Genomic DNA, 12,340 nt, shown 5'->3' with positions numbered 1-12,340 from the left:
ATACATTACAAATACAGAAAATATAGATTGTATTATTATGAATTTTCAAAGTCAATGGTATCTTACTAAAGTTATCAAAATTGAGCCTTGAGTGAACATTGATCAAAATGTCTAGATCCAGACACAGGCATGATCAGTGTAGAGTACACAATTTCATAAAAGCATGATCTCAGCCAACAGGATTTTGTAAACTATTTGAAGGATCAAAAATTAAAAGACCATTAAGGAACAGAAGAAAGTTATGGCATCTGGAATCCAGAAAAACTTTCACTGAAGCGTAGAAAAAAGAGAAGGGGAAAATAAAGACAGAAGACTCCATAGGCATGGAAAAGGCATGAACGAGAGAGTCAAGGAACAACCATCAACGTGAGTCAACTAAAAGTTAAAAAATGCTGGACAGGATGTGTAGGAGGTAAGTCGTGAAGGATCAGCTTAGAAATATGCTTAAATAGTTTGGAATATGGAACTCAAAACATGATTGACAAGTACAAGAATTAACAGAAAGAAAAATCAGCAGACTGTATGTGATAGAATCTTTCAAGATATTTGAACAAGTTAATAACAGTAAATATTTTTCTTACCTAAAAAGATTATTTCACAGAAAGTTCATCATCTTATGTGAATGATGTTACAGGGAAGGCATTCCATTACCCCTTGGATAAAGGCCTTTATTTACCAAGCAGAATGCCTGCTTCCAACATCAGTGATGACAGTCTCCCAGGCACACTCATCCTAACGGGCATCCCAGGGCTGGAGTGGGCCCACGTCTGGATCGCCATCCCCTTCTGCGCCATGTATCTGGTAGCGCTGGCTGGGAATGCTGCCCTCATCCTGGTCATTGTGACAGACAGTGCTCTTCATGCACCCATGTACCTCTTCCTGTGCCTTCTCTCGCTCACCGACCTGGCTCTCAGCTCTGTCACTGTGCCCAAGATGCTGGCCATTTTGTGGCTTCATGCTGGAGAGATTTCCTTTGGTGGATGCCTGGCCCAGATGTTTTGTGTCCATTCTATCTATACCCTGGAGTCTTTAGTTCTTCTAGCCATGGCCTTTGATCGCTATGTGGCAATCTGCAACCCACTGAGATACACAACCATTCTCAACCATACCGTCATAGGCAAAATTGGCCTTGCTGGGCTATGCCGTAGTGTGGCCATTGTGTCCCCATTCATCTTCTTGTTGAGGCGACTGCCTTACTGTGGTCACCATGTCATGGCCCACACATACTGTGAGCACATGGGCATCGCTCGCCTGGCCTGTGCCAACATCACTGTCAATATTGTCTATGGGCTGACTGTGGCCCTGCTGGCCATGGGTCTGGATGCCATCCTCATTGCCATTTCCTACGGCTTTATCCTCCATGCCGTCTTCCGCCTTCCATCTCAAGATGCCAGGCACAAGGCTCTGAGTACCTGTGGCTCCCACCTGGGGGTCATCCTGGTCTTCTACATTCCTGCCTTCTTCTCCTTCCTCACCCACCGTTTTGGCCAGCACCGAGTCCCCAAAAATGTGCACATTTTTCTGGCCAACCTGTACGTGCTGGTGCCTCCTGTGCTCAACCCGATCATCTATGGGGCTAGGACCAAGGAGATTCGGAGCCGACTTCTGAGGCTGCTACATATGAGGAAGGTCTCATTGTGAGTTCTGACCAGTGGTTGGAGATGACAAGACTGCTAAATAGACCTGATAATTGTCTGGATGCATGTGTATGGGTGGAAGCCTTTGATGTGAGAAGGATAATCACTTGTAAGGAAACACTGGAAAAAAGGGAATGGCCAGATAATTTGGACATGTTAAGGATTACACTGAATATCCCCCTTTAGCAATTCTGAATTGCCCAGGATGAGATTATATTTTTCTCTGTCATCTAAACAGGGAGTATAATTTACCAGGAAGCAATGCATCTCTATCTGTAGTTCACACTGCTTCTCATTGTAGAAATATTCTACTGGGCAATGAAGTAGAATAACAACAAAAACAGCATATTTGGAATGAATCTGAATCTGAACTTCAAAACTCTGAGCAATGATTAACAGCATAAGAGCACAAATGGTGTAATCAGAGTGCTTGGGTTTGAAAACTTGTTTCTCCATTCACTACTTTTGTGCTTTGAGCCTGTTGCTAAATTCTATGCCTATTTAGGTCAACTGTAAGTGGGGATAATAAGATCTAACTCTTGAGGTTCTGGTGAGGATAAAAGAAATTATTGAGTGTATGTAAAAAACTTAGAAAAGTATCTGAAGCTTAAAATGTTCAATAAAGAAATGTAAGATGTAAAAGTCATGTGACCTCTCAAAAATTATTTTAGTTTTATAAATCATCTAAGAACAATTTTTCATTTCCTCATCTCACATAATTTTTGTTACTATGTTTATAACTGCTCTATACAGTTAGTCTTGTTTGGCACATGATTAGCTCTCACTAAAACCATATTTTCTCCCATTACTACCCACTTCTCTGTTTGCAAGGGTCATTTCCTTTTTAGCCACAAATTTATCTCTTATTAGGATTTATAGAAACATGTTCAGAGTCCCAGTGCCTTTCTGCACAACCCTTGTTCATTTCAATTACTAAGTATTCAATTACTAAGCTTCTGTTAATTAATATTGTTCATCAAATTAGGAGAGTTTCAGTGTTACTTCTTCCAATGTTCCTTCTCTCTCCTCTCTGCTCCTTCTCAGACTTTCATATATATATATTGGCATTCTTGACGATATCTCATAAGTGTTTGATCCTCTGCTCATTTTCCTTCATTATTTTTTCCTTCAGTTACTCAGACTGCATGATCACTATTGACCAATCCTCATGTTTGCTGTTTCTTTCTACTGTATTGTCAAATGTACTGTGGAGCCCTTAGAGTAAATTTTTATATCAATTATTGAACTTTATTTAATGCTTATTTATTCATTCTCAGAGAGAGAGAGAGAGAGAGAGAGAGAGAGAGAAAATCCCAAGTAGGCTCCTCACCGCTAGTGCCTAGCCCAACGCAGGCTGAATTCATGAACTACAAGATTATGACCTGAGTCAAAATTCAAAGTCAGATGATTAACAGGCTGAGCCACCCAGGTGCCCCTCAATTATTGAATGTTTTTAACTCCATAATTTATATATGATTTTTAAAAATAATTTTTATCTCTTTACTGGTATTATCACAATCACAATTTCCTTTAGTTCATTGAGCCTATTTAAAATGATTGATTTAGGGGCGCCTGGGTGGCGCAGTCGGTTAAGCGTCCGACTTCAACCAGGTCACGATCTCACGGTCCGTGAGTTCGAGCCCCGCGTCGGGCTCTGGGCTGATGGCTCGGAGCCTGGAGCCTGTTTCCGATTCTGTGTCTCCCTCTCTCTCTGCCCCTCCCCCGTTCATGCTCTGTCTCTCTCTGTCCCAAAAATAAATAAAAAACGTTGATAAAATGATTGATTTAAAGTCATGATTAATAAGTCTAATGTTTTGACTTCCTCAGGACAGTTTCTCTTGGTATTTTTCCCCTCTGCATGGACCATAATTTTTGTTTCTTTTGATGCCCCATAATCTATTGAAAACTGGACACTTTGTGGCCATTCTGGGAATCACATTTTTCTCTATCCCCAGAATTCATTTTTATTGCTATTTGTTGTTGTTATTGCTGCTGGCATTTACTTAGTGAATTTCTGAATTAATTCTGTAACATCAGTTGTTTTGTGTGCAGCCACTGAAGTCTGCTGAGTTAGCCCAGTGCCAGCTAATAATTGGAAAGAGATTTCCTTACATACCTGAAAGCAGTATTTGTCTTTGCTCAGAGATCTGTAGGCATGTTGGAACACAACTTCAACACCCAGACATTCATTATGGGACTCTACGTTAGTCTTTATCTTTCTGCTCAGGCACAGTCTCAAGATGAGCCAGGGATGAGACATGAGGGCCTTCTCAGACCTTTTCTGGTTATTTCTACAGCCCTGGGCATATGCAGAGCTCTGACATGCACATGGCCTTCTATACCTCAGGTATACGTCAAAAATATTCAAAGCTCTTGTAAATATCTCATTCTTCAGCTTTTCCTTTTTAGCAGTTTGGTTAATTTAATATTTTTCCCAACTGTTATCCACTGTCACAGTCAGCCGCAAAGTTAATTGATTACTGGTAATTGTTTTTGACTTACCCACTGGGAAAATGATATTTGCATTAAGAGGGCTACAGATCAGATGAAATAGAAACGGTCTAGCAAGAGTGATCTTCACAGGAAGTATCAGGCCAGATAATGACAATTTTCTGGAAAGGAGATTTTGAAAGAAGTCCAGCTCCAAACTGCTCCCTCTGGATGCCTCTGGACTATTGGTTTTCACTGTGCATTCTGGTTATTATTTTTTAAGGCTACAGTAGAGCTAGAGAGTGGGTGAATGGGATTAGGACAAATCAAAATGACACATAGCCACCGATCTTGCAAAAGGTCAACCATTTTTCTTAAATACACTCTACTTATACAGATGCAAGCCTTTGGTCAATGTCTAGAATTTTGAACAAGTTGATTCAGACCATTTCTTGCCCATTTTCTCATTTTCTCAATGGAAGAAGAAAATTTCCGAGGTCCTTACTCTGCCATTTTCACAGATGTTACCACCATTCTCCATATTATTTCCTTGCTGGCAGAGTGGGAGGCAAGATATCCATTAGGGAAAAAGGGAAGAAGTGTGTTATATTTGAGAACATTTTGGATCATACCTGTTATGAACACCAGGTCACTCACTTGTCAGTTAGACGATGCTATCTAAACCATGACTGAAACCTTAGTTTCCCTATCCTTAGAAAAATATAATATCTTACAAACCCCCTCCATATGTTGTTGTGAGTATCATATAGATTATTTACTTAGGTTGCAGGATGGCAGGGGTACAACAGATGTTATTTTCCAGACCAGCATCTATCCCCCTTTTGGGACAATCATAGGACAGACACGGTAGAAACCAGAGAACTTGTCTCCCATCAGTTGTGGATGTTCTCAGGCAGGAATGCTGGGCTGAGAAGGGAATTTCTGACTTCACAGAGGAAGGACTTTCTCTCACTTTTCTTCTAAGGGCACTGCCATTCTCAGCTCTGGTTTAAAATCTTCCACTCCTCTTTGACTATTACTCTCATCCCCATGTCCATTTAGTTTTCAAGTTTCATGGCCTTTCTACAAACATTTCTTCCATTTTATTTATACCTTATCTGCCTGAATTTAGACTTTTACCATCTGAACTGCCAAAGCAATCTCCTAATTTTTCCCTGCACCAGCTCTGCCAGAATGCATCAATTTCTTCCCTTTGCTCACAGAGTGATCATTATAAAATCTAAATATTCTTCCTTAGGTTCTTCAAAGCATACACATTATCCTTTCTTCCAAAATTAGGTAATGACCGAGGTATGTGCCATCCTTCAGGTCTTGGTCTTAACTCATCAGTCTATTTCTATGACCCATTGACTTTTGGCTAGAATACTTCATCTTCCATTTCTTAGGCAGAAAAAGAAGTGTACATATTATAACCTGGTACAAGTCGCTGCACCATGAGTTGCTCGAGGATATGCTTATTTGGCATTGGATTCCCTTATGTCTTCTTTCATGTTAGTCATTCACTCCTTCATGGACAATATTATAGTAATATCATACCATAAAACTGTGCGTCCACTGTCACCACTGACCTCAATATTCCTATATATGTTGGATTCTCAATTATGAGGCTGTTACAGTTGACTGTTCCATATTTCTTGATTGTTTCTCCTTTCTCGGATTACTAACTGCCTCACTTCATTGATCCTCCACCTATCTCCATGTTTACTCCCATATTTACCTCCCTTCAGTTTCCTTTACCCTTGTTTATGTAACTGCAGAGTCTGGAAAGTCCCATGATTTGTCATGTGCAAGATGGAAACCCTGGGAAGCTGGTGATGTAATGCTATCTAAACTTGAAGGCCTGTGAACCAAAGCAGCTGAAGGTAGAGATTCTAGTCCACTTCTGAGGGCCCGAGAATCAGGAGTACCAAGAACCAGAAAAGATGATGTTCCACCTGAAGCAAACAGAGAAGAAGCACCTAGGTTTTCTTCCTGCAAACTTTTCTCTATTCAGGCCTTCAGTGGTTGGGATTATGTTCACAGATGTTGGGGATGACAACCTGCTTTACTGAGCCCATCAATTCAAATGCTACTTTCATGCAGAAACACTCTTACAAACACACCTAGAAAACTGTTAGCCAACTATCCAGGAACCATGGGAACCATTCAAGTTGACACATAAAATTAACAACCACACTGTCTAATCTAGACTAGGTGTCATTTGCACGTATTTTTCTCATTCATTCCCCATATCTGTTTCAGTAGTCACCAAACCTTAAATATTCTATATCCCGAGTGTAAGTCTGACAGCAAGCTCCAAAGGGGCAATGAATGTTGGAGATAAGCCCTAATGGGGAAAATAAAGGTAATTAACCAGAGCAAACAAAATGATTGCTAGACAAAGCTAACGTTTGAGGCCAGGGATATACATTGGGTTAATCTGAGGATATTTATGATTTTTATCCATACTATTTCTATGGGCTGATTGTATATCACAAAAAAAAAAAAAAAAAAAGAAACAAACAAAAAAACACCTCATATGTTGAAGTTGAAGTTCTAAGCCCTAATGTAACTGTGTTGGAAGTTAGCATTTAGAGGCATAATTAAAGTAAATGAGGTCATAAAGTTCTGTCATGACTAAGTTCAGTCATGACTAAGTAAGTCATGGTTCTTTTTTTTTTAATTTTTAATGTTTTTAAAAAATTTTTTGAGAAAGAGAGAGAGAGCACAAGCTGGGAGGAGCAGAGAGAGAGACACACAGAATCTGAAGCAGGCTCCAGGCTCTGAGCAGTCAGCACAGAGCCTGACATGGGGCTTTAACTCACGAACTGCGAGGTCATGACCTGAGCTGAAGTCGGACGCTTAACCGACTGAGTCACCCAGGTGCCCCAAGTCATAGTTCTTAATGAGATTACATGAAAGATAATTAAAGAAAGATTCAAAGAGTAAAGAACTCTTTTTTTACTTGGTTAACTTCAGGTAATTTTTGCAATTTTATTTAAATATCTATCACTAAAAAAAAAAAAAAAAAATTTAAAAAAAAAAAAAAAAAAAGGGGCGCCTGGGTGGCGCAGTCGGTTAAGCGTCCGACTTCAGCCAGGTCACGATCTCGCGGTCCCTGAGTTCGAGCCCCGCGTCGGGCTCTGGGCTGATGGCTCGGAGCCTGGAGCCTGTTTCCGATTCTGTGTCTCCCTCTCTCTCTGCCCCTCCCCCGTTCATGCTCTGTCTCTCTCTGTCCCAAAAATAAATAAATGTTGAAAAAAAAAAAAAATTTAAAAAAAAATAAATATCTATCACTAGACTATGCTGTTAACTGGAAAGAAAAATAATTCTGAAAGGTGAATTATTAAATTTAGTACTTGTAAATGTAACTGACATATTTTATGAACTCCTCTATTTTTCAAAACTCACTAGGGGCCCCTGGGTGGCGCAGTCGGTTAAGTGTCCGACTTCAGCCAGGTCACGATCTCGCGGTCCGTGAGTTCGAGCCCCGCGTCAGGCTCTGGGCTGATGGCTCAGAGCCTGGAGCCTGTTTCCGATTCTGTGTCTCCCTCTCTCTCCGCCCCTCCCCCATTCATGCTCTGTCTCTCTCTGTCCCCAAAATAAATAAACGTTGAAAAAAAAAATTAAAACAAAACAAAACTCACTAGATGACTTCTAAAGATAAAAAAATTATGTCATGTTTTATACGTTTTTGGTTTTAGTGAAGATGTACGTTAGAAAAGTTATGTATTATTCATTAAACACTATTTTTATAAATTTTATAAAATATTTTTGAGTTTTATTCAATCCTAAATTTAGTTAATCTCAGACAATTTTCCCATGTTCTTAGTGATATGTTTCTCATTTATTTTATAATAATAAAAAATTATCAAGTATAGCTGAATGAATGGATTTATTTTGATTTTTATATATGATTTATATTTATTAAATCCCAAAATGTCATACAGGTTATAACACACGCATGCACAAATATGAGTACAGGGTTTTTGAGTTACTTGCTAAGCCATTGTCTCTCAGCTTCAAACCCTTCTGTGCTCTGCTTGGGGATGCCTAGGCTGGGACCACACTTTCCCTCCACCTGCTGGCTGGCTCTTAGACTCTGCCAGTAGAGGGCAGTAGAGGCCGATTAGAGAGCTGGGTCAGGGCTAGGGGATTTGATTATCCCATGCACACTCTGTTCCAGTTCGTGTCACCCAGGTTCCCCTGTTTTCATTGGTGATACCAGTTGATTCTAATAGAAACAGTAGGTTTTAAGTGGCTTCTTTTTTTTTTTTTTTTTTTGGTCCATACTTTGAAACAACCTCGTCATGTTCTTCAGATATACCAGCACCACCTGGCTGGAATCCCTCCTCAGAGTACCCACTATGAGGGCACTCTCCTTTGCCGGAAACTCCTCTCTCAGGACCATTGCTGATTACAGCAGTTACTCTCAATTATGGCTGGATTCCCACAGTGCGGAAGAAACTCCCTTCACTCCCAACTAAGTTACTTACTTAACTATGGGTTCTTAGAGCTTATTTTTATAAAGGTAAAATTAAGAGCATCTAAGTACAAACCCCACTTCATTGAATCAATATGGACTAATGAATACATGAGGTTAATTGGAAAAAAGTAAAAGCTCCATCAACCTATTAAGAAATAATATTCTGAAAACAAATTAGCCCTATGTATATAATCTATACAATTTAAACATTATCATATAGCTTTTATTAATTAATGATTATAATAATTGTTATATTACAACATTTTAACATTTGCATCCCATAATTACAAGAAATAAAATCTCCTTGTATTATTAGAAACATATAAGTGTTATAATGAGATATTCAAGCAAAAATATACATGTGGGAATACAGACCAACTTTAAAGAGAGAGAGCAATATTTTTGAATTTCTGAAAATTAAGAAAATCTTGCTCAAATACTTTTAAATGGGCATTGCTGAATTGGAAATTTCTAGGGCATACAATTTCCATGAAATAAATTAAAAACTGTCCTATGGGAGTTTTATTTCTAATGTCAATATTCACAAAATACTAGAAATTAGGTCTTTTTCTGCTCTTTAAAATTTTAATGAAAGTTCTTAGAGTCCTTTTAAAGTTTTGAAGAGAATATAGTGATTTGAAAATTCTTTTAGGATATACCCACATGAAATGTTTGAAGACCACTAGATTACAATAATTTGAAAGGAGATATGTATATTACAAAATAAGAGAGGTGAGTACTCTGAAGTCATGGAAGAAAAATCACCTATTCTGCAAAGGGTTTTGATGCCAGGAATCCCTGGTGCAGGGACCAGAGAGATGGCTGGAGTTAGGGAGCTGAGGGGATCTACCTAGAGCACTGATGTCATTTCCAACCAGGTCTGGCTTCATGGCAAACGAGCAGGACAGTTACATGGTGCCCATGCTCAGAAGGGCCTTGTGCTTTCCTTAAAGCTCTGCTGTCATCAGATTGAAATTCTTGGTAATTTGATATGTGAGCTTGTGTTCACTTTGTAAGATCACTTTGTAAGTGAAGCCTACAGTACAATGATGTATGCACTTGTCCACTACCATTATTTCCTGCCCATGAGCATAGAATTCTGGTGGGTTCACAATGAGAAGAGTTCCAGGAGGACAGAAACAAAGAGAAGAAAAGAAAGGAAGAGACAAGGAAGAAAAGAGAAACAGAGAGATGAGAGGAAAGGATAAAACATAAAACAAAGTATACCGGATGTTTCATTTCCACTTTCCTGGCAAAGTCATCAAGGAAGATTCTCCTTCCTTATTTCTTCCTCATTTTATCACCCCCCCCCCCCCCCCCCCCCCGCTTCTTGTTCTCTTTCTCAAAGTGTGTTTCATGGACCAAGTCCCTGGAGGTCGCCACTTTGCTTTACACTCCTGAGCATCACAGACAGAGTCAATAAATAAGCTCACTTATCAAGCCTGTTGACCAGAGGAGGCTGGGCCAAGAGCTGAGCCGAAGACATTCACTGAGCCCAGAAAACTCAGGTGAGAGAAAGATCAGCTACTTCAACCCAGATTACACATTCAGCCCCCTCTGCTCCCTCATCCCACACCCACCCAAACTTGCATAGAAACACAGCTTTTACCTCCTTCAGTCACACTGTGTATTCAGATTCATACCTCCTGCACAAGCTGTCACTCGACCACCCTCTGTCCCCAGAGCCTCACTCTCAGGACACCTCTCACATAGCTCCAAACTCAGCATGCCCCGCCTGCAAGTGTGTGTCTACCACAGAGGTTCGGTCTTGAAATCAGATTCCAACAACTGTGTTCAATGAAAAGAACACAGAGTTAAATAACTGAGGTCTAGGTCAGAGAGGGGGACTCAAGGACAAGACCCTGGGACATTTGGGTGGATGCCCCCATTGTGTACCAGGGTGGCACCCCCTCAATATCCTTATCCCCTTGCTTCTCAGGGAAAATAAATCCAACTCTTCTGTAACCACAGTTTTTCTGCTCTTCACAACCCAGAATATCACAGAATACCACTATATTATAATAACCACTTAAAAACTTTCCTTCAGGGGCAAGAATAGGCTGGGAAGAGAGGGGAAGGGAAGATGGTAATAATTGTCGCTCTCTGCCCTCTACAATCCAAGCCCCTTTCCCCTAGTGTCAAGGCTCGTGTCAAGGTTGAGACCAAGACACTTTGGTGTCATCAGTGAAAATCTCTGTCCAAATAGGAGAGGCTCCCCAATTCTCTTTATCTCTTTGATATTCATTAACTAATAAATTAATTGCAGCCTTATGAATTGATATTAGAAAAAGTGCCTTATTTGAAAGAGATATCTAAGAATTCAGATATTGGTCACATTTATGCATATTTGGGCGAAGTAAAACTTGAAAAATCTGAATCAGGACACATAAATCAGGACCCCTCATTTCAGTTGTGAAATTAACATACTCTGTGATGTAGATGACATCAGTTTACTTCTCTGGACCTTGTCTTCCTATTGATTAAGAGTGCCAATGATAATTGCACTCTATTTTCTCCAGAAGGTTGTTAGATAATAAAGAGGTTGCAAAAAAATGGGGGTGATTATTTGTGGTGCCTATATTTTTAATTTCATGAATATTACTTTTTTCACAACCGTAAGTTTTTTGAGGATAGAAATCGCATGATGCCATTTCAAATTTAGTGATAAAAAAAGAAGGCCTGAAAATGTTGTGGATTATTCCAATGCCACATAATGAGCAGATACAAAACAGAGAATGACTATTGAGTCATTAATTTTTCTAAATTAAGACAACCCAAAGAAGAAGAATATTTCTTCAGTGTCACAATCAATTCTGTTAGAGAATTGGGACTAAAATTCAAGTTTCTCAGAATCCTGTACAGATTTCTTTTTAGTAGACAATGTTTTACTAAGGGAAAATGTTTGAAAATACCAGCTAGACTTCTACAACAAAAACAAATTCCCTTTCCAAAATATCTTCACTGTGAGCAACACCAGGACACTCCATTTTCTCCCCTGATGTGCTTCTGTCAGCACTTGGTCTTCTGATCTAGCCTCAGTATCCAGTCGTTACACTGGGGGTCACACAAGACCTCAGGTTGGCTTTGCCACAGTAGGGAGTGCTGTCTCTCAGCTGGAATGTCTCATGTATCTCTGTCTTTCTTCTACTGTATCCTCGGGAATACTCAGCACACTGTAGATAATCAGGAGATATGGAAGCACAATCAGGTGGACTAGCCTTTTTCTAGACATTCCAGGTAAGATATAAAATGAAGTTATGCACTGTATATTTATGAAGATACATACAAATGCAGAAAATACAGTGATTGCATTATTATATCATGAAGTCAAAAAGTCAATGATATGTTAGTAAAGTTAATGGAATTGAGTCTTAAGTTGACGATTTACAAAATGTCTACATCAGGACTCAGTCATGGTCAGTGTAGAGTATACAATTGCATAAAGGCATAGTCTCAGCCATTGGGATTTTGTAAAGTAGTTGAAGGATAAAAAATAATAATAAAAGATCATTAAGGACCAGAAGAAAGGAAAGTCTTCTGGGAGGCAGAAAAACTAACTGAAGCTTAGAAAAAAGAGAAAAAAGATTAGAAAGGAGGGGGAAAATGAAGACAAAAGATTCTATAAGCATGAATGAAAGAGAGAAGGAATATTCCTCAATATGAGTGGACTAGACTAATAAATGATGGACAGGATGTGTAGCAGGTAAGTTGTGAAGGATCATATTGGAAAGATGCTTAAATGTTTGGTGCTTGGAATATAGAACTATAAACATCATGGATGGGTACA

General features: G+C 39.4%; 1 protein-coding gene across 1 annotated transcript; it reads left to right on the top strand.

The window, feature by feature from the left end:
- Positions 1-672: 672 nt before the first annotated feature.
- On the top strand, positions 673-1,641 carry LOC112864994 (olfactory receptor 52D1-like). The gene has a single exon (XM_025928026.2). The coding sequence runs from the start codon at positions 685-687 to the stop codon at positions 1,639-1,641; it is 957 nt and encodes a 318-aa protein (XP_025783811.1). The 5' UTR covers positions 673-684.
- Positions 1,642-12,340: the final 10,699 nt, after the last annotated feature.

The sequence above is a fragment of the Puma concolor genome, chromosome D1 (genome assembly GCF_028749965.1).
Source record: "Puma concolor isolate L17-30 chromosome D1, mPumCon1.1.hap2, whole genome shotgun sequence".
Taxonomy (NCBI): Eukaryota; Metazoa; Chordata; class Mammalia; order Carnivora; family Felidae; genus Puma; species Puma concolor.
Note: the sequence above shows the minus strand (reverse complement) of the source record. Positions and strands in the feature narration are given on the sequence as shown.

Excerpts from the sequence above, each read along its gene's own strand:
- LOC112864994 (XM_025928026.2), top strand. The coding sequence starts at position 685 with ATGCCTGCTTCCAACATCAGTGATGACAGTCTCCCAGGCACACTCATC.